Source organism: Colossoma macropomum, unplaced genomic scaffold (genome assembly GCF_904425465.1).
Source record: "Colossoma macropomum unplaced genomic scaffold, Colossoma_macropomum, whole genome shotgun sequence".
Lineage (NCBI taxonomy): Eukaryota > Metazoa > Chordata > Actinopteri > Characiformes > Serrasalmidae > Colossoma > Colossoma macropomum.
The window spans coordinates 13,311,655-13,337,049 of NW_023494807.1; the positions used below are offsets into that span (position 1 = coordinate 13,311,655).

At 37.9% G+C, this 25,395-nt stretch overlaps 1 protein-coding gene across 2 annotated transcripts; it reads right to left on the bottom strand.

Moving 5' to 3' along the window:
- Positions 1-6,870: 6,870 nt before the first annotated feature.
- Positions 6,871-25,153, bottom strand: LOC118797273 (galanin receptor type 1-like). Of its 2 annotated transcripts, XM_036556578.1 has the most exons (4): positions 24,285-25,153; positions 23,034-23,099; positions 7,957-8,194; positions 6,871-7,866 (listed from the first exon to the last, which is right to left on the bottom strand). In XM_036556578.1, exons 1-4 carry the CDS (start codon positions 24,921-24,923, stop codon positions 7,841-7,843), a joined length of 969 nt encoding a protein of 322 aa, XP_036412471.1. In that variant the 5' UTR covers positions 24,924-25,153; the 3' UTR covers positions 6,871-7,840. The 2 variants fall into 2 exon arrangements, with proteins under 2 accessions (XP_036412471.1, XP_036412470.1); XM_036556577.1 differs by having other exon boundaries at positions 6,871-8,194.
- Between the last annotated feature and the right edge of the window lie 242 nt (positions 25,154-25,395).

Consider the following 25,395-nt stretch of genomic DNA (forward strand, 5'->3'; position numbering starts at 1 on the left):
GAGCATCCAAGGAAGATTCAGGGAATACAGAGAAATCTCTGTGCATAAAAAGAAAGGCCAAAAATTCCAAATGAATGTCTGTTGCTGTTGGTCCCTCAGGCAGCACTGCATTAAAACCTGCCATGTTTCTGTTATGGATATCAACACATTGGCTCTGGAATACTTTCACAAATTGTTGTCAGTAAACACAGTTCAACGCTGCACCTGCAAATGCAAGTTAAGATTGTACTGGAAGCCATATATCTACTAAGTCCAGAAACGCTGCCAAACTCTGTGGACTGATATAGTGTACTGTTACAGTATAAATGTGTATTATGGTCTCAAGGACCTTTCAGATGTTTATGTAAATAATGGATGTCATCTTCTCCAGGGCTAAGAATTAAAGAAAATTATTCTCAGTGTAGTTTAAAAGCCAGGGTCATTAATGGTATGGGGTGATGGTTAGTGCCCATAACATGGGTAACTTGGATACCTGTTAAGCACCATTAACACTAAAAGATATATACACATTTTGGACCAAAATATGCTGCCTTTTTCAGGGACGTCCATTCTTATTTTAACATGACAACGCCAAAACACATTCTACGCATGTTACAACAGCGTTGCTATGTTGCGCAGGTGACTGGCCTGCCTGTCTCCTACTGAAAACATATGGCACATTACGAAGTGGAAATATGACAGCGAAGACCCCATATGGTTGCGTAGCTGAAGACTTGTATAACTGAAAAATGGCAAACAAAAAAATTGGTTTTCAAGAGTGTCTTCAGACCTCAGACATTTATTAAGGTGTGTTAAAGGGAAAGGTAATGTACCACAGTGGTAAACATGCCTCCAGCAAGAACATGTTGCAGGCATCATAAAAAGCATATATTTACGAAGAAAGTTCATGAAGTTAAATTACAAATTTCATGTTTTTGTCCTGTTTTCAATTTAATACATTTCAAACAGAATTTATTAATCACTGCTTTCTGTTTTGATTGCCATTTCAACCTTTGTCCCATACTGTACGAATGTTTTTGGAATTGGGTTTGTAAGAATTTTATCTAATTTTTCGAACACTATGGCAACGCAGTAAAAAAAGAAGTTACTATCATAAGTTTATGGGTATCCATATCATTAGGGGGAACCCAAAACTCAAACTTTAGTTTAATTTTTTTTCCTTTTTTCCACTGCATAGCAACCATCCCACTAACCACCATTACTTTATTCCAGCTTTCAGGCTTTTAGCTGTAGGCTAGTGTTCCTTTGAATGTACTTTGAATTTAAAGCTCCATATATTTAAAAGATGTGCCTGGGGGGCTGTAAAAGAGACCTGAAACTTGTTCAAGAAAAAAGTTGCATTGTCGGCAGTGATCTGTGTCATCATCAGAGTTAAGATCTAAATGGAAATAAAAACATTTCCCCCACCTGCTGTGGCAGTACAATTTAGCTAGGTTTAGGTTTTTAAGTTTGCTGCTTTTTGTCCTCTTTATATACATTTCAGCAGTCTGATTTTAAATTTGTCTTTCTCTTTGGAGTAAATGTGCTTGACGCATTCTTTATCAGGAAATGCCGCATTTTTTGTTGGCTTTGTGTTAATCTGTGCTGTCATTAGTCTGTGTGTAACTTTGGTATCATTTTGTCTCAAATGGGAAAAAATGTGCTTATGCACTTAAATCATTGACTACCCAAAAAGGTAGGCAGGTAGGGACTCACCAAATATTGTGCCCATGGGTCAACAACTTGATGACCCAGGTCTTGTGATAGGCCATTTGACTGGCATGCACAGCAACAAATCACAGACTAGTGTGTCATGTACATAACAAAAACAAACTTGGAATACCAGTTGGCAAACACACAAGAATATCTTTGTTTGCTTACAAACTACAGTTTCAAACACAATTCAGCAATAATGTTTTAAATAGGATATCATGTTTCTTGCTGTGAAAGATTTAATAGTGAGTAGCTGCAACCGCTTGCTACTAGTATGTGTTTTTACTAGTGGACAGTGCACGGACCAAAGCTACTTTAAATTCACTGAGAGAGGTGAGCTTCTTAGAACTGTGGGGATTTTAGCGTGTTGTTCGCATCTGACAGTCTGTGTACATCTGTGGGCAGAGTGCCTGAGGCTGAAACCTTTCTGCAGTGCATCTCTGGTCAAACCACAGCACCAGCTGCTACAGCCAGCCCCTTTTAGCAAGCTACTACCAAAATACATTTTACCAATGTCCAAAACCTTCATATTTGTTTAATGTTTTAATGATGTCTAAACAACTATTTTCTTGAATGACTGGTACAGATTAATAGTCGCACAGTCCCTTGTAGACAACTGCTTATGGTTGTGATCATGCAGCAGGGTCAGATTTTGCTGCTATGTGTGATCAGATTCACTGGTATAGCATGCTAACAACGTGAAATCTTACAGTGAAATTACTGCATTTGTATGCAAATGTGGCTCCAAGCAGATGTGACTGGATGTGATTTTTTGCTGCTTGTTGTTCAGACTAGGTACCTAATGGACACTTATATTAAAGGCAAGACACTACAAAGAGAAATGCTTGTATTATCTCTTACACTGCAATGATAAAAATATTAACACGTTAAAATAAAGAAGTACGTTCATTTTAGCATGTCTGGTCTCGTCTAACTGTTTTCTCTAAGGATTAGCAATTTTGAAGAGGGCTTAGCTCAGTCACACTCAGCTAAACCATGTTATATCACACACCACTGAAAAGCTTTATTGTTGACTCTACCTAGCATATCTGTAACTGCTCACTTCCTTCATTATGACGAAAGCATTTCCACAAACAACATGTGTTTTCTGAATATTAGTGGCTAATGCAGTGTTCTTTATCCGTATTCTATTTCCACTTGGCCACATAAATGACAGACATTTTTGTCTGGGAGGAGCTTATGTATGTGTCTTGAAGAAACATAAATTTACACTTGGTTCAATTCCATCTAAAATGCAGTTGATCCAAATGCTACTTACTTAATTATGTTAACTTAGTAAGAAACCTCCATAATTACCAAGAGTTAGGTTTTAGATCTAATAGTTCAACTAGTAAAAACATTTTTCAGATGACCACAATGGAAGTAAGACTATTGGCCTATCGACAAATGGCATTTAAACCCTATATTTAATTGAAAATAGTACAAAAACAACTATGAAATGTTGAAACTGAGAAATGTTATTGTTTGTTTTGAAAAATGTATGCCCATTTTGAATTTGATGGCAGCAACACATTCCAAAAAGATTGGGATGGGGGCTACAAAAGGCTGGTAAAGTTGTGTAATGCTAAAAAAAACACCTGGTGGTTAATTGGCAAGAGGTCAGTAACATGATTGGGTATAAAAAGAGCAGAGGGGCTGAGCCTTTCAGAAGTAAAGATGGGAAGAGGGTTCACCATTCTGTGAAAGACTGCACAATCAATAGTGCGACAATACAAGAATAATGTTTCTCAACGTAAAATAGCAAAGAACTTTTGCTTTTCATAATCTACAGTACATAATAACATTAAAAGATTCAGAGAATCTGGAGAAATCTCTGTATGCAAGGGACAAGGCCAAAAAACAGTATTTGCTGGCAATGATCTTTGGGCCCTCAGATGGCACAGCATTAAAAACAGATATGATTCTGTAGTGGAAATCACTATGGGCTCAGAAACACTTCTGAAAAACATTATCTGTGAACATTGTTGCTGCATTCACAAATGCAAGTTAAAACTCTAAAACACAAAGAAGAAACCATACATAAACAGGATTCAGAAACGCTGCCACCTTCTCTGGGACTGAGCTCATTTAAAATTGACTGAGGTGAGCTGCCATCAATCAAGATGACGTCTTTTTCAGGGAAGGCCTCGATTATTTCAGCAAGACAATGTAAAACCACATTCTGCCCATATTACAACAGCATTGCTCTGTATTAAAAGAGTCTGGGTGATAAACTGGCCTGCCTGCAGTCCAGATCTGTCACCCACTGATAACATTTGGTGCATTATGAAATAAAAAATATGACACAGGAGACCCCGAACTGTTGAGCAGCTGAAAACCTATATAAAACAAGAATGGGAAAACATATCACTTTCAAAACTACAGCAGCTGGTCTCCTCAGTTCCAAAATGCTTATAGAGTGTTGTTAAAAGAAGAGGCGATGAAAAACAGTGGTGAACATGCCCCTGTCCCAGCTTTTTAGAAGTGTGTTGCTGGCATCAAATTCAAAATGGCCATATATTTTTCAAAAAACAATAAAAATTCTCAGTTTCAGCATTTGATTTGTTGTCTTTATGCTATTTTCAATGAAATATAGCATTTAAATGATTTGCACATCATTGCATTTTGGTTTTATTTGCATTTTGCCCAGCACCCACCTTTAGAAATGGGGTTGTATATTATATTATATTATATTATATTATATTATATTATATTATATTATGTATGACTGTCAAAAAAATTTAACTGTGTATCTCAAACCTCCTCTCGAAGTAGTATTAGTGACTTGATAGTAATGAGTCTTGTTTGCATTCACTCTCAGCCTGATTGATAACTACCTCATAAGTCCAAGATGCACAAAGTATAAACAGACTCATTGTGGAATCTGTTGTTTAAATGATTAACTAGAGTTGCACTGACATGGAATTTCTGGGCCAAAATAATAAAGAATTCTTAATATCTTATTGTGACCAATACTGATATAAACCAGATACTTTAATTAATTAATTTTAAATAGTTTGCATTCATTTAAATAGATATTCTACATTTGATGGTTTTACCATTTACCATAGCAAGTGCATGTAACAATGCTAAAGTGCTCTCAAACTAGCCCTCAGGACCCACCCAGCTAGTATATATATATATATATATATATATATATATATATATATATATACATATTACACTGGGTATTTAGTGTTCTTAATGCTTCAGGTTTAGGCAAAAAAAATCAGCGTCTCGTGTGTCCTTACTCTTGCGTTGGTCTCGTGATCTCGAATGAGAACATCTCTGTACAGCCATGAGAAATTTAGGGATAAATATGGGTGGGAACGTTGACTTCTTAAGGAGGGAACAAACTGAGTGTGAAATTTCTAAACCAGTCCAGCTATTGATGTAAAATAAGTTATCACGGCAGAAAATCTCCAATTAAGCACGAGGATGTGTGTCACATGTGCAACAAACTACATGCAGTAAAAAACTAACACTAAAACTAATACTAAAATACTAATACTAAAACTTAGCTAACAATATCATATTGCTAATTAGCTTGTTTTGCTTATGTTATTGATTGTATTCCAGATGTTAGGAATTTAATGGCGGGTTTAGAGGACAAATGGCAACAGCAAGATAGCTAGCTAGCTTTTAATAAGAAAATTAGGTGAGTTTAGTTTGCCAGAATGTACCTAGTTCACGCACACTGAGTGCTAAAAGTGTAATTATCATCAGTAATTCCAGTATTGGACCAATAATAATAATTTTTCCATTTATTGACTAGTAATACATATATGTAGGCTGAGTAGACATCATTATGTTGTTTGATTCTTTTTATTGTCTTCATTTTTATCTTATTCAGTTGTTTCATTTGATTTTTATGAATACATTTTTTTGTTTGTTCTGATGATCATTTTTTGTTTTAAACTGCCTAAAGCTCCATACTGTTTTAATCGTATCCTTATGCTCTACCTCAGTTTCTTTGTTAGACTCATATTATACAGAATTATATTTACATTTAATTTTATATTTAATTATATTTATATTTTTAATCCCCTATTTTGTATAATGCTCAGCTACACTGGAAATGAGGGTCACCCTCAATGTACGCTAGATTTAAAAAAAGTCTGACTGATTGACTGATTCATTGATTGAGTGATCATGCACCCATAATAAAACTCTACTGGTTTGAAGTGTCTTGCTTTAAAAAAAAAACAATTTTCTCGAATGACTCCTCCCTCTAGCATGAAGCCAAATGCACTCCTGCTTTAGGGTCTTGTGAGCCTGCATGACCACTGTTCTGCCACCAGTGCTGTGATTTCCATAAGCTACATGGCAGTGTATGTTTGTGCCTGATTCTCTGTGTGATTCCCTAATGCAATCACAGTCCATTTGGTCCAATTTCATTATGGTGAGGCAGACAGGAAGTTTTAAGAGAGCGATTCCAGTCTCTGGTCTGGTTTCCCCATTTTTGGGATTTAACAGGCCACTGCTGCTGTTACAGCGGTAATTGCTGAACAGAACCAACAACAACCAAGGCCATACGTCTTTATAATGCGCGCTAACACAGGAAAAGGCAATCAGCGACCAGCAAAATTAACTCTTAATAAAAAACAAAAAAGCAGCTTATGTGTCATTACAATGGCTGAATGCACATTCAAATGAGGTACTATATTAGCATGTCTCATTTCTTTCTAATGAGGCTTAGCATAAATAGAGGCACAATAAACACACCTGACACATACAGTGTTGTCTGCATGCAAATAAATAAACACACTCGTTTACAACAGTTGGGGCATCCCTGGTCAAATTACATGTTGATCCTCCACACAACTATGTTTTTTTTGCTAAATGTAACATATTGGGGGCACATTTTACACTGTACATTTTATGTTCATCCTAATGTTAAATTCAATAAATAAACAGAAATTGTGCACTAAAATTTGCACGAATATGCCATATTTAAGTTTGTTGAAGTGCTGACTTATTTTCACATAGAACATCAACCGGGGTGTGTCACTGGGAGTGTTCAAACTTTTGAATGCAGCTTCTTTGTATGCAGAGCTGTACCAACCCAGTGAGCAAAAGAAAAAACTTGCTGCAAAAGTATATGCTGGTCTCACACTTTTAGTGCTAAGTGAATTGCTTAAAAAACATGTTTGCCTATGTCATTTCAGCACTTTTTTATTGTGTACTGCTGTGTGTACCATGCACTGTGTGCACCAGTGAGAAGACTTTTCATTGTGCTGCACATGACAAAGTTGAATTGAATGGAGAATATTTTGCTACAAATTCTGTTTTTCCTATTGAAAAGCATGTTCTGAACTCACATTATTCCATTACTCACATTTAAATACATTTAACCTGCTCCAGAGCCTACGGCTAATAACGTTATAAACCTTTAATTGTAATGACATTATCATTAATGCTGATCAGTCCTGCAGCTACATTCTTAGGTTCAGATGGACCAGAAAAAAAACACATTGTGACTGACCTCTGATATACCAGGTCTAGACTTCCTCTTACGTTTTTTGCTGTCCATGGTTGCTGCTATGCTAACAATCTAAAGAAAAGTGTAGCCCCAGAGACATGCTGAAAGAGTTATATATAGGAAAAACAATCTAATTTTCACAATTTCCCCTTCATCCCAAATGTAGAAGACATGTTTGTTGTCTAAAGTTTGCTTCCTTAGTTTAGCCTTGAATATAAAAAAGTTATGATAATGTTGCTAGCATGTGATGCAAGTTTACTACAATAAGCATGGTGCAAACATGCTTAAATCCTCACACACCCCTAAATAGATTTGCTATTAGAAGTAGCTTCTCTGACTTAAGTACATGATATGCTGCCAGAACAAAATTTTGAAAACTGCTACTGTGGTTTTTAGCTATACCCTGCATTTTTTGTCAGTTTTTACAGATCAAATAGCAAACATGTCTTGCAGATTGACTACATTTAGGGCTATTCTGGGGCCATTTGGGAAATTTTTTTTCACCCCCAAACTACTCCTTTAACTCCAAAGAAGCTGAAAGACTGAGAGAAATGTTTGAGGCATAATGTCAACAGCATCACATTAGCAGGCTCAAGCGCAGAGTTTATAGTATAAGGATCAGCCCCGGTATTATTCAGCTTTAATTTCCAGGCTTTGTGGACAGTCCTATTCCTCCAGTCTGCTCCAAAACCCTGAAACACATCAGACATTAGTGCAGTTAGTGGAGGGAGGGGTTTCGGCTTTACTGCGGACCTCCTTGATGTCATTTAGCGGCGACTCACTGGAGATTTGGCACTTGAACACCTGCTTGTAGGCCTTTCTGAAGTTTTCGGAGAGGAAGGCATAGATGATGGGGTTGACGGAGGAGTTGCTGTAGGCGAGGCAGTGGGCAACCACCCGAAAAATGAAGGAGGCCTGGTTCAGGGGGAAGGAGCCAAACTCCACCCACAGGTGCACCACATGGTGAGGAAGCCAGGAGAGACAGAAAACCACCACTACCACTAACACCGTCTGCGCCGTCTGTGGAGAAATGTGATAGGACAGTTACAGACCAGTTTAACTTTATTGGTCAGTGCATAATTCTTTATGTGTTACTTAATAGTTCTCATGTTCACTATTGTTTTAAAATAATATATGGAAAAAATAGAAACAATTTGGAAACTAGTAAAAATAATGGTGAAAATATAGTAGATGTGTGCCAACTTCTGACAGGTACTGTATCAAACCTCTCCATGTCTAACATACTGAAACACCCTTTTAAGGCTTTTAGACTAGATGTAATCAGTCCATGTTCTCTTTGGAGCATGACTATTTCTCAGTTTTTTTTAAGTGAGAATGCAGTTTTTTTTTACCTTGTCAGAATAGAGATATTGCATTGGTAAGCTCCAGTTTGGCAGTGTGGACCATTTCCTTCCCATCAAACTGATCGGTTAGTTTTTCGAAAAAGCTGAGAGCTATGTTTTTTGCATATAGATCAGGTTGCATACACTTTTCATACACTTTCGTTCACTGTTGGTGATGTATAGAGTGATGGTTTTGACTCATCTTTGAATCTTTTGACTCATTGTTTAGATTGTTTATGGACCAATATCCATGCATAGGAATGTTTATTGGAGTTGGTTTTGGACTGATATATCCATATCCTATAGACTATACATCCACTGATATACAGTCTATAGGAGAATTTATTGAGGTTGACTATGAACTAATATCTCTTATTCTAGTGTACAGGAGTGTTTATTAGGGTTGTTTATGGATTAACATCTCCTTTCCTAGTCTATAGGAGAAAGTATTGAGGTTGTCTATGAACTAAATACCATTTACTATAGTACATATGAGAATATATTGCATTATTTGCATTTATGAACTAATTTCTCATGTTCTAGTGTATAGGAGTGTTTTCTGAGGTTGTTTATGAACTAATATCTTTTTATCATGTATATAGGAGAATTATGAACCAATATATTTTATTCTAATATATAGGACAATTTACTCAGACTGTTATGGATAATATCTCCTGTTCTAGTGTATATGAGTGTTTATTGAGGTTGTTTATGGACTAATATCTTCTATTATTGCATATAGGAGTGTTTATTGAGGTTGTTTATAGACTAACATCTCCTATTCTACAATATGTGAGTGTTTATTGAAGTAGTTTAAGGACTAATATTTCATATTCTAGGGTATGGAAGAAAATTATTGCTGTTGTGTTTTGGACTAATGTTTCCTAGTCTAGAGTATAGGACGTTGTTTATGGAGTAATATCTAATATTTTTGTGTATATGAGAGTTTATTGTGGTTTTATAGACTAGTGTATCATATTATATAGTTTACCAAGGTCAGTTATGGTCTAATATCTCCCATAAGGTTAAAAGCTGCTACATGATAGAGAATTCTGCACTCACTGTCCTGCTCCCTCTGTACCCCTCACCCAAGCTGGGTGGGCTGATTTAGGGTTGTGTTAAATAATTATCTACAGTGCTCAGTGTGTGTGTGTGATATGTATTAATAGGTTAGTGGAGCTGTGAGTAGACCAGAAATATGCACCTGCTATTCTGTTGTGGGGTAAAGATGAACAGTTGCCCTGACTGACATACATATACACATACACTCGGCCATACACATGTTCTTCCGAGATACGTATATGGGAGGTAATTACTCACTGAAAAATAAAAAGAGAACATTGCTAATTGTATAAAGGCTTCACTTTCAGGCATTAGGAAAGCAAAATGGAGAATTTTTAGTCATTCCATGAAAAAAAATGGCATTTGAGCCCACAGGATTGGTGGAATGTATACAATTTTTGTGTGGGAAACTTTGATATAAAGGTTCTCCTGAAGGAGAAAAAGAGGGCCTTTTAAATCAGGTGACAAGGAGGAACTGAGGGCTGTGCAGAGGAAACTGAGAAGGAAAAGGAGGAAAAAGCCAGCTACAGAAAGATTGAGGAACAGCTGCAGAATAACAACATCAGTGGGGTTTGGAAAAGCCTAAAAATAATCTCTAAGCACAAGAAACCATACCCCCAGGCTGTAGGAGACCAAAAGTGGGTGAACGATCTCAATCTGTTTTTCAATAGATTTGATCACTTACCACCGCTACACAGCTACCCCTGCTGCAGCCCCCCTCTTCTGGACCCTCAGGGCACTGCCCTGCCCCCTCTCCCACAATTACTTCCCTCTTCACAACTGTCACTTCACAGCCACGCACCACTGGTCTCTCTGCTGTCAGCTCAACCCCCCTACTCGCACGCTCCAGCACCCTGCCCCCCTGCTCCAATCTGTGCCTTACAACAGCCCAGGTAAGAAAGGAGCTCAGAAAGATCAAAGTGAGGAAAGCTGCGGGTCCGGATGGCATCAGCGCCAGGCTCCTGCGCAGATCAGCTGTGTGGGATATAAGCCTGAAGCTTGGGAGGGTACCACAGCTGTGGAAAACATCCACTGGTGGTACCAGTGCCAAAGACGCAGCAACCAAAGGACCTCAGCTACAGGCCGGTGGCACTGATGTTGCACCTGATGAAGACACTAGAGAGGCTGGTCCTTGTGCATCTCCACCCTCTGGTGAGCTCATTTATGGACCCACTCCAGTTTGCCTATCAATCTGGCATTGGAGTGGATGACGCGGTCATCTACCTCCTACACAGAGCTCTTTCTCACCTGGAGAAGCCTGGAAGCACTGTGCGAATCATGTTCTTTGATTTCTCTAGTGCTTTTAACACCATACAGCCTAGGCTCCTGAGGGAAAAGTGGGAGATAACAGGGGTGGATCACCACCTATCAAACTGGATTCTGGACTGTCTCACCAACTGACCACAGTATGTGAGGGCATAGGACTGTGGAATGGTCTTGGCACCATTTCAGTACACTGCAGACTTCATGTACAGATCACCAAACTGCCTTCTACAGAAGTTCTCTGATGACTCAGCAATCGTTACAGATGAGGACGAGAGAGAGTACAAAGAACTGACCCAGGACTTGTGGACTGATGTCTGAGGAACCACCTCCTGATCAATGCAGGGAAGACCAAAGAGATGGTGTTGAATTTTCACAGACACAGTCACCTCCCTCCACCAGTGAACAGTCAGGGAGAGTGGACTCTTATAAGTACCTGGGATTTCACCTCAACACTGGGTCTGGTCAGATAACACTAGTGCACATTATAGGAAAAGCCAGAGCAGACTTTACTTGCTCAGGAGACTGAGGTTATTTGGAGTGCAGGGGGCACTCCTGAGGACCTTCTTTGACACCGTTGTGGCATCAGCCACCTTTTATGGAGTGGTCTGCTGGGGTAGCAAGATCTCAACGGTGGACAGAAGGAGACTTGACAGACTCATTAAGAGGGCCAGTTCTGTCCTGGGAAGCCCCCTAAACCCAGTGCAGGAGGTGGGAGACAGGAGGGTGTTAGCCAGACTAGCATCCATGCTGGAGAACAGCTCTCACCCCATGCATGAGACTCGGGCAGCACTGGGCAGCTCCTTCTCTCATTAGACCTCACACACCTACAAAATATAAACTGTGGAATTCATCACCATTTTCTGTGTGCAACATTATAAATACTCCATGTGCAATATTTTTAAAATATCTCTATAGTGTAAAGATTTTTGCTTTTCTGTTTATAATGTTTATATTGTTAACTCCTCACCATTCCTTAGGGTAATATAAATCAGTACCTCATGTGCAATACTCTATGTGAAATTTGGGTAAAATATCCTTACAGTGTAAATATCTTAGTTTCTACTTATTTATAATCTTTTATATTGCTATTTTTGTGAAGGATAGAGTTTATATTTTTATCTTATTTTTTACTTTTTGTATTATATATATTGTCTATAAAGTAACAAGTAACAAACTGTAAAAACCTTGTTAAGTAATTAACAAGGTTGATTGCTTGCTTGTTAATGCCTTGCAGGCCTTGCTCTCCCTTTGCTGCTGAAACACTGAGAATTTGTCTATAAATTTTGTTTTTATCCAACACAGATGATTTCTTGTTTTTTCCATCCTTGACAGGGTCCAACAAGCATAAGAGGTCCTCCCGGTCACCAAGAAGACAGTGGAAACAGTTTTTATTTAGAAATTAGAAATATTTACAGAAAGGTCATGTTGTTCACTGTTGAAAAACTAATGTTTGAAGGTCTATCCTTGATTAGACAACATGGCAGCCAAATTTGCATTAAAATATTCCACCTCATCACAATTTCACATTCAGCATGGTGAGTGTAATTCTTAGTGGCACAAAATAAAAAATATTCCCACAGAGTAATATGTAATTGAAACTATATCAAAAAAAAAAAACACACTGTGACTTGTAGGCATAAAAAAATGGCATTAATCTTGTGGAATGACTTTTTCATGTTGTTTTAGCAGCGGCATCCTGCTGCAAAAAAAGTATAAAAAGTGTCCATTTATATTTCAAATTAGCTATTAGCTAGCAAGTGATGGAAGATATGGAATGGAATATATATTAAGTCCTCATTTTGGCCCCACCACCAGGCAGCTATTTCCAGTTGTGATGGGTGTGCTCCAGTATCCGCCATTCTATTTGGTTTCCACTCCATTTATAAATGGTACATGATCTGACATACACTGCATTATGATCATGTGATAACACATGCCAGCATGGGAAATCATGGCAAATCTTGACAAAGAATCATTTCAAATAAAATTGAAATGTTGTTTCTGAATCCACAAGTGACCATTCATCCTGAGGAGCTACAATAGTTTCTAGTGACATTTTTATTTTATCTGTATATAGCCTATGCAACAATTTACATAAGAGCCATTGAGTGCCTTTGACACTCCATTTAAACCGCTGTCACTACGTAAATGGAGCACACCTAGCCTCACCTACCTGAATGAGGAGAAACCTACAAACCCCCATATACCCACAATAATAACTAAGTTAACGTTTCAAAAATATAATTGCTCTTTATATTGAAGGAGGGGGGATTTCCTTTAATACAGCTGCCATGTTGAGTGTTACCCCACCAATTAGCATGGTATAAATATGCATCACACACTTGCCTAAAACTTGAGTTGTTAAGTAATCTGAAATAGCCTTGCTTATGTGGTGTCACTGTTTGACAAAGTGTTATCTATAAAACTGCATCATAAAAACAGTCATAACTGTCATGATGAAGTCTGAATTTTGTCTAAACATGTCTTGGTTGATCAGGAATAAACTGCTTATATTTGATTTTATGTTGCTTAAACAGAAACATAAAACCTAAACTGATAAAAACTGTTATGAAGTTTAGTTTTATTACTGCATAGTGTTTTTGTTATTGATGTTTGAGGTTTCATTAAGGGTCTCAGTATTTTTACACTGCCTCATTTTGTAAACAAATATCCAGCCCAATGCTACTGAGCCATTGATGGATGACTGAATGCACTGACAGAAACAAATCTCCTTACTTTATTAATTAATCATGCCATAATAAGTTGAAAACCTATTATGGCACTAAAACAAATTAGCATAAAGACTAACATGACCAGCAACTATTTGCTGCCACAAGTTTATTTCCAATTAAAAAAGCAAGAACATTTAGAGAACATTTCCTATGAACAGAAATTTAGATATATTGTATAAGTTAATTCAATTTATTAAACCCTTAGAGTCCCAAGCCATTATTTTGCTCCCTTTATATTTAGGCTCACAGTGGATCCACTGTTACATGTCTGTGGGATCTGCAGAATCTAAAGTTAGATGTAGAGAACATTTTTAAACATTTTTAAAATACATTTCTTTAAATATGAACACATCAAAGAGTAAAATCTCTTGAACCACAGCATATAAAAATGCCAGCAGGTCTTAATAACTTCAAGATTTTTTTTCCAGGTAACAATGTAAAAATACACGTTTTGCCAGGAAACAATGTAAATGTTTTTTCAAAATTTTCATTGTCTTCATAGGTGCTTTTTAAAGAGGCCTATAGGGGGCACTAGAAGCTTTGTTCTTCCCTCTGCAGTCTGCTGCAAGATGCTCTGCAGGATTATGCAGTGGATATACTTCTTAATGAGCTTGTGCAAGTAAGTGCTGAACAAACCGAAAAAAAACAATGAAAATTTATGTGAAATGGTTAAGATTATTTCAAGTCCAATTTTTGTCAAAAAGTACAGAAATCCACATTTATACCTTAAAAACATGTCATGACATCCTGAACTGCCCAGTGGGTTATGTAACAACTATCCTCATCATGAGTGTGACAACAAAGGCTATTATGCTAAAGGGCATGGTAATGACCTTCATATTTGAGGTAGGGGAACAAACTAGACTCCTCTGAAATACCTCAACACCCTTCTTTTTTCCCCCTTTTTGACTAAGTTAATTTCAAGTTACATTCACATCCCACATAAACAAAACATCTGTCTCCAAAATGTCCTTTTAGTCAGATGAAATCTCCTGCAATTAGGCAAAAGTTAATGTAGTGGACTGCCACATGACCTTCCACAACAGTGGGCAGGCCCAGCACCTGGTAAGCGGGAAACCCTCTTACTGCGGTGGTAGCTGAAAAGTACTGCCAGCCTGTTATTGATTGAGGTTGCTACAAATGTCTGCATGCCCCAGTAATGTGGTGCAGTGGCGGTTCTAAACCATTTGAACTCAAGGGGCAGGCTGGGGCTAGTGGTTATGTTAAAGGGGCCAATTACCTTTTACCTTATTGTACAATGCAGGCATTAAGAGGCAAAAGTCACTGTTCGATATCATTCAACATTTTATTTATGCAGTTTTCAGTTACATTTTCACTATGTTCTGTGAGCTTTTGGGAAGCCTAAAATGTCTGCCTCAAAAGTACACTGAGCATTTTTTTTTTATTCAAGCCAGAGGTGGCTATTGTATGAGGTCACCTTGAAACCCCTCCTCCCCTATCAGAATCGTTGGGTACATTTTCAGAATTGGCTGTGCTTCAGGATCACCTCTACATTTGCTGAGATCTGGAGTAAAAAAAACAAAAACATTAAAAAAAATCTATTTAATTAATACCACAGAAATTTTCTATTGCAAAGTAACACTATAGAAAACTTTTAACACATCAAAACTTATACACATCAAAATATTACATGGAGGTTTCAGTTACCTTCAAGCAATCACAAACCCACAAATATTTATAGACGCCATTTTGGAAATAACTAAAGAGCAGAAAACAAATGTTATGCCACCACTACAATGGGATTTCTGCATTAGCTAGCTAACGTTATACTTATACAGGGAGATTCACTCAAAAGAGTTCAGTTGTATCTCCCGTTAGGATGAAGCAATCTTAACCAAAAAAAATATGCTACATACCTTGACGTATGTGTAATCGATTGCATTATATGTGATGCTTGAAGTGATCTCCGTTTTCTGCCAGACACATTTCAACGCGGCACTCCATGTTCCTGAATGTGTCGGCAAGCATATCAGGGGGAATAGCATCAATTTCATGTTGGATGTTTTCCTTCAAATCTTATACAGTGTTAGGCTTGTTCCAAGCATACCCCAAAGGATGAAGTCTGGTGGTGTCAGATCCAACAACTGTGGTGGCCAAAGCCCCTTTGAAATTACCCTGTTGCCGAAGAAGGACTCCATTTCTGCCATGCTCCTTGCTGATGTCTGACACGTTGCTCTATCTTGCTGGAAGTAACCTTCCATTAACTCATGATCATCCAGTTGATTCACCAAGTGTTCAAAAAATGTCCAGGTACACATCGGTGTTCACAGTGGTGTTAAAGAAAATGGTGCAACCAAGACATCGAGCACCATACACCGACTGCTTGATAATGGAGCGGTTTTTGATGAGTGGCAAAAGGGGTACGAGGGTATGCACCCACAAGTTACAAACAGAGGTTAAACGTTGTGACGGCTGTCTGGCGCCTACCTCATCGCTCTGACACAGGGGCTTGTTCGAAGCTCCATATACTGAGGAGCACATTGCACATTGTTTCGTTCAGATTGCTTCGTCCTAGCGAGAGTTATTACAGAATATTCGGGGCCTCTTTCAAGTAAATCTCCCTGTCCATAGCTATAAAATGTTTGTAATCCAACACATTCTGAATAACGCTAGCCTACATGACTGTTAGAGTTACACAACTTATGTAACATGCTTGCAGACAGCTTTGACAAAACATTTTACTCACCTTTCTTTCTTCTTTGCTTCTCTCTTCAGCACTTTTTGTTCCACAAGGGAAACTCCACCCATCACCTGAAAGGGTCCAACTGGAAAAGGTTTTCTTACTTTGGTGTGCCACTTTGTTGCCGCGTGCTCGCAAAAAAAGTGATCCGGTGTGTTCGCAAGAGTGAGGAGACTTACTGCTCATTTAGGGTGGCCAAAGGGGGGCCAAGTTTGTTGTCCCAAGGGTACCCCAGAACCCCCAGAACTACCACTGATGTGGAGAAGCTGCTTTATTTGACACGGACCATTCCCAATGCACATTAGTGCCCCAATCCACCCAGGCTCCAGTTCAACACCCTCTGGATGGGTTCCATCTCACCTTCTTGACTCAAAAGTAAGGCAGCGTTCTTTCTTTTATATGCTTAGGTTTTGGCGCTGTTTGATGTAAAAGGTTTAAAACTAGGTATTACTACAGATATACATACATACATTCATACATACATCTATACATACATATGTTAGCTCACTTTAGGCTTCCCTTACATTCATGCCAAAAAATTACCTTTTTATTAAAGCATCCTTCCTGTAGTCAGCCTGAGATTGATTCATTCTGGTTACGCTAGACTATTATTTGAGGTCAAGGTAATAATAAAATAATTACATTGCTTGATTCCTTTACATAAGGATAGCACTGAGAGAAACAATCACGTTTTCAAACATAAGTATGTAATATGAAATTATATATTTGAAAAGAGTGAAGAGTGAGAAAATGTAAAACTAAACATATGTGAAAAGGTGAAAAAAGTGTGAAGAAGAATGTGTAAAAAAACATGTAAGAACATTTTTTGATAATAGTTAATTACATTATTAATATGAGAAATTCAATTAAAACTAGTTAAAATTATTGATACTAGTAAAAGTATTCAAAATGTCAACATTTAGGTTATAATTCACATGTACAATATCTGTTTTCACTAGTAAGAACTTGACAGGCTTTTCTTAATTTTTCATTGGAGGAATAATTTTTACTATTGTGAATTCAGTTTAAACACGTGGTTATTAATTTTTACAAGTTAAAGTTTTATTTTGACATCTTACGATTCTGAATTGATTTGATTTATTTTCAGTGAAAATTGAATTTACATGTACAAATAGAAAAGCTTTCTATTCTTACATGTAAGAACTGAATATGTACATGAATATGGTTTATATTAACATTGAATTCAGAAATTTGGCTACAATGGTTCCTTCTTTTGAAACGTATTAGGAATTTTCACTAGTCAGAACTGAATTTTTACATGTTAAAATATATGCAGAATTTTGTAGAGTCTGAACCAATTTTAATTTTTATGTGTGATAATAACATTTTTACTTGTTTGAATTGAATTTCCAACAAATAAACTGTGGACTAAAAGCTACCATATGCAAAGGTGAGAAAGTTATGGATATCAAAAGACGGCGTGCACATTGAAGGAAGAAACTTAGGAGCGTGCTCCTCAGACCGTTTTTAATTAGCTAAAACTATGAACCATGAAGTGAGTGATCCTTTGCGGGCTTTGCTTATCTCAGAAATAAGCCTCCGCCTTTATCACATTCAGGTTTTTCTTTTTAATAACTCAGGAGCGGAGCCAAGGTTGTTGTTTTTCTAAGCACACTGTATGCATAGATAAGCTCAGGAAGGAGCTGCCATTTCATGAGCACAGCTGACTCTGACAGGTCCGTTCGTAGTGGAGAACCGGAGTGAGTAATGTTCATCCGAACAGCCTGTCCGTAATCTGCTTGTTTTGTTTTTTTTTTTGTTATTTATTTATTTATTTATTTCCGTCCGTCCACTTTACTGCACTCACCACAGGCTGCCATTAATCACAGTGATGAGACGCTTTGACTTCAGCCCGGCTCAGCTCAGCCACTGCACTCATGTCATTTTAGCAAAATCAATCCAGCTAATGCCTTGAAGACAAACATAATCCACAGAGACTCTTTATCACTCTATGTCTTTGACCTTTTACAGTAATAGTTTGGCTAAAAATCAAATTTACACATTTCCTCTCCTTATTTCAAATGCAGTCAGTCAGCTGAGACATGTCTGGTGTCTGAAGTTTGTTTTTGTTTACTTTTGTCTTGGAGCTATGAGGCTAATGTAGCTAAGTAATGGAAGCTTAAACCCCACCAAGTAGCAGCATTAAAACAGTATGACTAAAACACACATTTCCCTCAAACTGTCTCAAGTTATTAAGTCATCTTAAGTAATCTCTTCATATCCACCTTATTTTTCAGATGACCATTGCGTACATTATGGCTAAAATATCCAGTTGGGGAATGGAAGTGTTGTTCAGTACTGTTTTAGCTAAATCAAAGAAAGTGTGCTTATTTTTTAAATTGTCATTTTATGCCCCATTAAATGTCTCTGAGGTATTATTGGAAAAAATGTGCAGTTTTACAGCGGTCACTACAGCCGACTGAAGTTAAAAGTACGGCAAGAACAGGAATCTTACGTGCATAAACCTCTCAAGAAAGCTCAGTGCTTCAGAAGACATGTGAGTGTTGCTTCTTAATCACTTCTTGAAAAAGCACAGTTATTGTTGAAATCTGTGTCCATGAAATCCAACCAGACAACAAAATCAGTTTGTTTACACATTGTATTTTTTCATAGCTGCCCTCAGTGGAGCAGCTAACTATCTAGCAGGCTAGCGTTCCAATAAGAAAAAGCATACTTTGAATTCAAGCCTTTAAAGAAGTAGTTTAACATAGTTTAACAGCTCAACACATCTTTATTTAAACTAGAGCTGATATCAAAAAGATTTTACTTTTCATGCTAATTGTTATGTCAACAATATAATTTGTAATGAAAAAACTTGCATTAAATTAGAAAGAAATGCAAATGATAGCATTTTCACTAATGGTCTCAGACTTTTGGACCCTACTGTAGCTTGTCATTATGGTCTCGTATCAGTGAGCATTCAAAAATGTTTAAAAGCTTTCTGTCACTTGCTTGTTGTTTCTCAAGTTTACATTAGCACTATGCTGGCAAACTTTCTACCATCAGGTAAAACCGAAATGGCCCAAAAGTCCCTATGTAATGCATTACGTAGATAATGAAATTATGAACTCTACACCCCAAATAATGCAATATATACAGCCACAGGGTACACAGCTTTCCATACACATGTAATGCATTTATTATGTGTAGAAGTCAAACTTCTATAGTACCCTATATGGAGGGGTATAGGGTGAATTTAAACAAAGCTGTTTGCTGTTAGATTACTTGCTAGCTAAGAAATTACTGTTGATGAACATTTAGAAGTTTGTCATGATAAATATTGACTTATGCTATAGCTAAATTTATTAACCGAGTAACTCACACACAAATGGGGCCAAAATAGGCACAAAGTAAAAAAAAAAAATAGGCTGAGATATCAAAAGTTTTTCTTTATTCTTAATTTCTTTATTTGAGCACATAGGTGCTCAAGTGCAAAGTGCACAGGTGAGATAAACATTGCAGGGTCGCCTGCAAAAAAATTACATTAAATTATTACAGTTTAGGTTGCAAGGCAAGTTTGGCTTAGGTAGGGACTGACATTGAAAATATCCAAGTTCCTAAGAACATCTCTTACCAACTAGCTTTCATCAACACTACACAGACAGACCTGATGTCTGTTTATCTCCCTTTTATTCATATGCATCTCATCCATGGCAATCGTTTTCAAACACATCCTTCACATCCTGCAAAATTATATTTTTATTAGATAAAATTCTGATATCTTAGGTGGTCGAAAGTAAAAATTTAGGTTAACGTTGCTTGTGGGTGGAGTTGCATGCCTTGAGTGGATTGGCTTGTTGGAGACATTTCAATAGTAACTAAATTACTTTGTCATTTGTTTATTCAATGAAGGTAATTTTCATACAGGATGAGCATTCATTTTTTTCCACTGAAAGCCATAAGACACTAGTTACAAACACTATCAGTGGGGGTACATACTCAACAGTATATCTTCAGTATTTCTAGTAAGGGAACTAATAGTGCAACATTCTGTTGCAATCATATTTTTTTAAGTTACACCTTCGACACATTCCATTTACACTTGTGTTGAATGCAGTTAAGATCCATCTCTGACCATCTCTGAATGTGGTTTAAGCAATCTCATTGTAATCCACTCCATGCATCCTGGGCATGTTTATACCTGGCTTTTCATATGTACGAATGAAACTTAAACATGACTGGATCACTGAAAATGCAGCTGTAAACAGGTCCTGCCCTCTTCAGGTTAAGTTGTTAACTCACGCAATGTTGGAAGTCACTTTGATCTACAATGAAAATATTTGTCTATGATTTGTATTATTGTTGACACTATCAATAATCTCAAATAATTGTTTCAGATAGAAAATGATCTTTAAACTAGCAAAATGAATTGTTCCAAAAAAGTATGCCACCCATCTGGTTGATACTATGGGTCATTTTTCAGAAGAACTTGATTCGAGAGATGATTCAACATTTTTTATTGGGACTGTGTGCTTTTTTTAATTGAATATGACTCAGTGAGATATGATTTCTATGCTTGTTTCCATAAGATATCAGGACACTTTTTATTGCTTTTATTGTTATTATTTTTTAGTAAAATTGGATTGAAGAAATGATTCTACACTTTTTATTGGCAGCATTTTTCATTTTATCAGCTGCTATTGCAGCAGTTTGGGCTGTGTAAAGCTTCAGAGAGCAAAGTGGGGATCTAATTAAACACGGACAAAATATGGAAATGACAAAAGCAAATAAAGAATTGGAACCGTGTTAATGAAACGTGTTTGCAATTTCTGAATGATAACATTTCTGTTGTTCTGTGAGTGTTCTGATATGATAAGCACATCCAACAACAAAAATCGTATCTTAGTGCTTATGTTTGGAAAGAAACAGACCCACACACTCACACACACATCAGGACTGCTAAGCCTAGAAATCAGCTTTGAGGCTCAAGGAATTAGCCATGGCCTCCTGGAATTATAAACATTCTTTTTTTTTATCTTAGCCTTGAGATTTCAATGGATCTATTTATAAAAACAAAAACACTACAATTAAAAAAGAGTAAATAAAGAAGCATATATCAAATCTGGATTGCTGTAAGGATGGAGTTTGAACTCTAATACACATGTGAGCACATAGAGATAAAGCACCAGCCCAGTGACTAGTTCAGTTCCATTTAAACAGAAAGTTTCACTGCTCAGTCCGTACAGTCCATATATATGCAAACTAAACTGTAAAATCTGCCCATTCTGAATTCACTGTATTTGTGATGTCACGAAAACTGCCACATTTACATGAATCTGCCTGTTCAGCCTACAGTGAGGTAGCCCTGCCCATTACAAATGAAGTTGTAATCAGTGTTTCAGCTATACGTGTAAGTATGAATGTATGTATGTGTACAGTATGTGCAAGTGTATGTACATTCAACATAGCACAGTTTTCAGTTTGTAAAGAAATGTGTTCTTTTTTTGTTTACCAAATACTGCAGTATTTCAGAATGTATCATCTGTAGAATTTCTCTCAACACATGCTGTTTTTTTGGCAAAGTGCCTGGTTGTTAATAGCAGAAACAACACCTGTGCTAACTCCCACAGTACTGGACTTTCTCCTAAAGAGTGCACAAAAAAAAGGATGCATTGAACTGACTTGATTCAATTGTGTCAGTCAGTTCCTCATAAATTAAATATATCACTTATACACAATTACTGTCTTCCAGTTTACTTACTTTTGGCTATATTTGTGTCAGTGTAAAAATATTTTATTCATGTGGAAATGATGGACATCAATGGAGTTAATGAATTAATTAATAAATTCTGTGCATTACTTTTTTTTCTGAGGTGATTTTGATTCAGTTCTTGTCACTGGCGCTGTAAGTTATTTTGATTTGGGAATATATAATTATTCCATGCACTGGGTTGGAAATGCATTATTTTTGTGTAGAAAAGAATGTACCATAAGTTTCAATTCAAAGCAGTAAAATATTCAGCAAAAAACTGTTGACAGTGCTGTTCAAATCTGATTAGTGTTTGTTTCCCAAAGCCTCTAGCAGATAAATCTGCCTTAGGATTTTTGGCTATAACACACAGACAGTGCACGCCCTTCATTTATTTCATTTTTTTTTTTTACACAGAAGCCTCAACAAATACATATAATACGAATGTTTTCACTATTCAGTGTGTCCACCTTTTGCCTTTATTACAGTTTCAAATCTTTTCAGGAGGCTTGCTTTTAGTTTTTCAAAGAAATCTGAAGGTAGATTTTTCCACATCTTCAAAGTTTAGTCTTAGAAGTTTGTTGCATTTTCTGCCACTCACGATTGTTCTGGGAACACCAGCAGCCTCACCATTTTTTAGATCTTTGGAGCTTTCTTTCTCTCAAAGATGGAAGCTTTAGGTACTTTTTATCCGAGGGTGACAGTTTTGGTGGTCTACCAGGTCTTGCACATTTGTTACAAGTCCACTTTTATTCAAAACTCCAGTTTTAGAAATTCCTGTTTTTTCACTTCACAACTTCTCACTGGATTATTTTGTATTTAATCTCCTCAGAAGAATCTCCTGTTAATGAATAACTAGTACCTAATGGCTGTTTTGACTAAATAAAGGAAGGGTGGTCTCTGACTTTTGCACAGTACTGAATGGGGAGCAATTTTCAAAGAGCTTTCTGTGATAAACAGTGTGATGTGTTATTTGGTACATTTCAGTCTTAAAAAAAGCAACATATATCATATTTTGATATGAACAGAAGAGTAGAAGACGTACCTTCCTTTTAGAAGCCTCAGATTTTTTAGACATGTTTTTGAGCTTTTTGCTCAAGTGATTTAAAACCTGCAAACAGAAAAACATGTCTAAAACAAAAACGTGTAAATTGCGGCAAGGTTGCATTAACACATTTATACTCATTGGCCTCTTTATCAGAAACCCCAGCAAAACAGCTGCGGCTCAAACACAAAAAAGGGTGCCACAAAGTGTTCTTTCAGAAGAAACACTTTACACAGAAAAAAACACTTCTGGTTCCCTAAAGAACCTTGTCTGAAAAAGAGATTTTTGAGTTTGAAGAACCATTTAAAGGTTTTAAAATCTTTCATGTAATGTAAATGTTGTAGACCAATTTAAGGGCTCTTCCTAAAACCTTTACATTATGTGCATGTTTTGTCGACTTTCAAAGATTCTTCACACTCAGTTCAATTTCGTTCAGTTAAGTTCAGCTCATTTAAACTGAGTTCAGTTCAGTTCAATTCAGTAAGCATAATCATACATACATAATCAACCATATTCACTCGTACATAGTCATTCATTCATTTTTTATTGTTTCACAAGGAGACAATATTACATGCACATGCATGCAGATAAATTACATGCACAAAGGAAAAACAAAATAAACCAATAAAACATCTCAATAAAAAGTTTCTAAAATGAAATCTATCATTTCACAACAAGATCACACTGAGGACTTATGAGCGTGTGGACCCTTCTAAAGAATCCTCATATAATGTAAATGTTCTGGACCAATTTTGGGACTCTTCCTAAAAGGTTCTAGAACCTTTACAATGTGTAAAGTGGAGGATCCTTCAACTCTAAAAAGGTTCTTCAGACTCATATATCTCACTTCAAGGATTTTAGGGAACCAAAAGTGCTTCTTCTATAGCAAAGAACCCTTTTTATTTTTAAAACTGTGCCACTAGTACATCAGTGTCACTGCTGCTCCAGCACACAAACAATATCTGGTCAACAGCGGTAGTTAGAAAATGACCAGTAATGGATGGGGTGAGGGGGCTAATAAATTGGGCAGCAACTGATTAGCTACAGTCTGTAATTTTATACCTATACACCAGACCTAAAAGATAGATGTACCTGATAAAATGGCCAGTGAGAGCAGCCAAAAGGAGATTAGACAGTGAGCACATCCAGCTGGACCTGTGAGAGTGTTCACTGGATCCAAATAAATAATGCAACATGCTAACCAATTAACATGTACCACTATATGGGAGTGTGCAGTTGTGATGTACTCACCCTGGCATAGCAGAATGAGATAAGCAGCAGTGGCAACACATATCCGAACACGAAGGTGCACACCACGTAGATCTTCCTGTGATGCGCCTGTGGCCACAGCTCCCAGCAGTAGGTGGCATTGTCTGCCCGTTCGATGATACGCTGGTAATATGCAACTGGTGCCGCCATGGCCAGAGACAGCAGCCAGATGACCAGGACGGCCAGCAGGGCATTCCGGGCCACACGCACAGACGAGGAGCTGCGGGCGCGCACGATGGCCACGTAGCGGTCCACAGACATGGCAGACAGCGTGAAGATGCTGACCAGCATGGAGACAGTGAAAAAGTAGTGGACAAACTTGCAGGCGAAGGCACCCAGTACCCAGGTGGGCAGAACATAGACGGTGGCCTGGAAGGGCACGCAGAAGAGCAGGTAGGACAGGTCGGCCACGCTCAGGTTCAGGATGAAGATGTTGGTGGTGCTGCGGGCTCGGCCCGGCCGGCTACGGGCCAGCACCGTGATGACCACAGCGTTGCCCAGCACGCCCAGTGCAAAGATCAGCGCAAACACCAACAGAGTGGCCACGTTTTCAGCTCCAATCTCCAGCGCGAGCTGCGCGCCGGAACCTTCCGTGTCATTTCCGTCAGTGGAGTTCATCATTGTCTTCGCGCGGTCACCTCCGAGAGCGCGCGCTCAGAAGTAACGCTCCGCGCTGTTCATTTCATCGTTCTGTGAACGCCAGCCGCAAGGTGAGCCACACACGCTTCTCTAACACGAGCATGCAGCGCGTCAGTGAGTATGTGCGCGTGTGTGGAGGAGAGCACGAGGTGGACGAAGAGCTGGTCCTCGTGCGTCCGTGGAGATCGACGGGCTGTGTTTGCGCGCGTGATCTGTCCCCGTGCGCTAGTTATAGTCCCGGCAGCGTGGCACGTCACCACTGAACCATACACACACGCTCGCACACACACACACACACACGCGCGCGCGCGCGCACAGGCACAGACACGCTATCAAGCTTGAACACATAGAGACAGGGAGAGAGAGAGAGAGAGAGAGAGAGAGAGAGAGAGTAAGGAAAGGACAGTGATACAGAGAAAAACAATTAACAGATGAAAAGGAAGAGAGAAGGGGT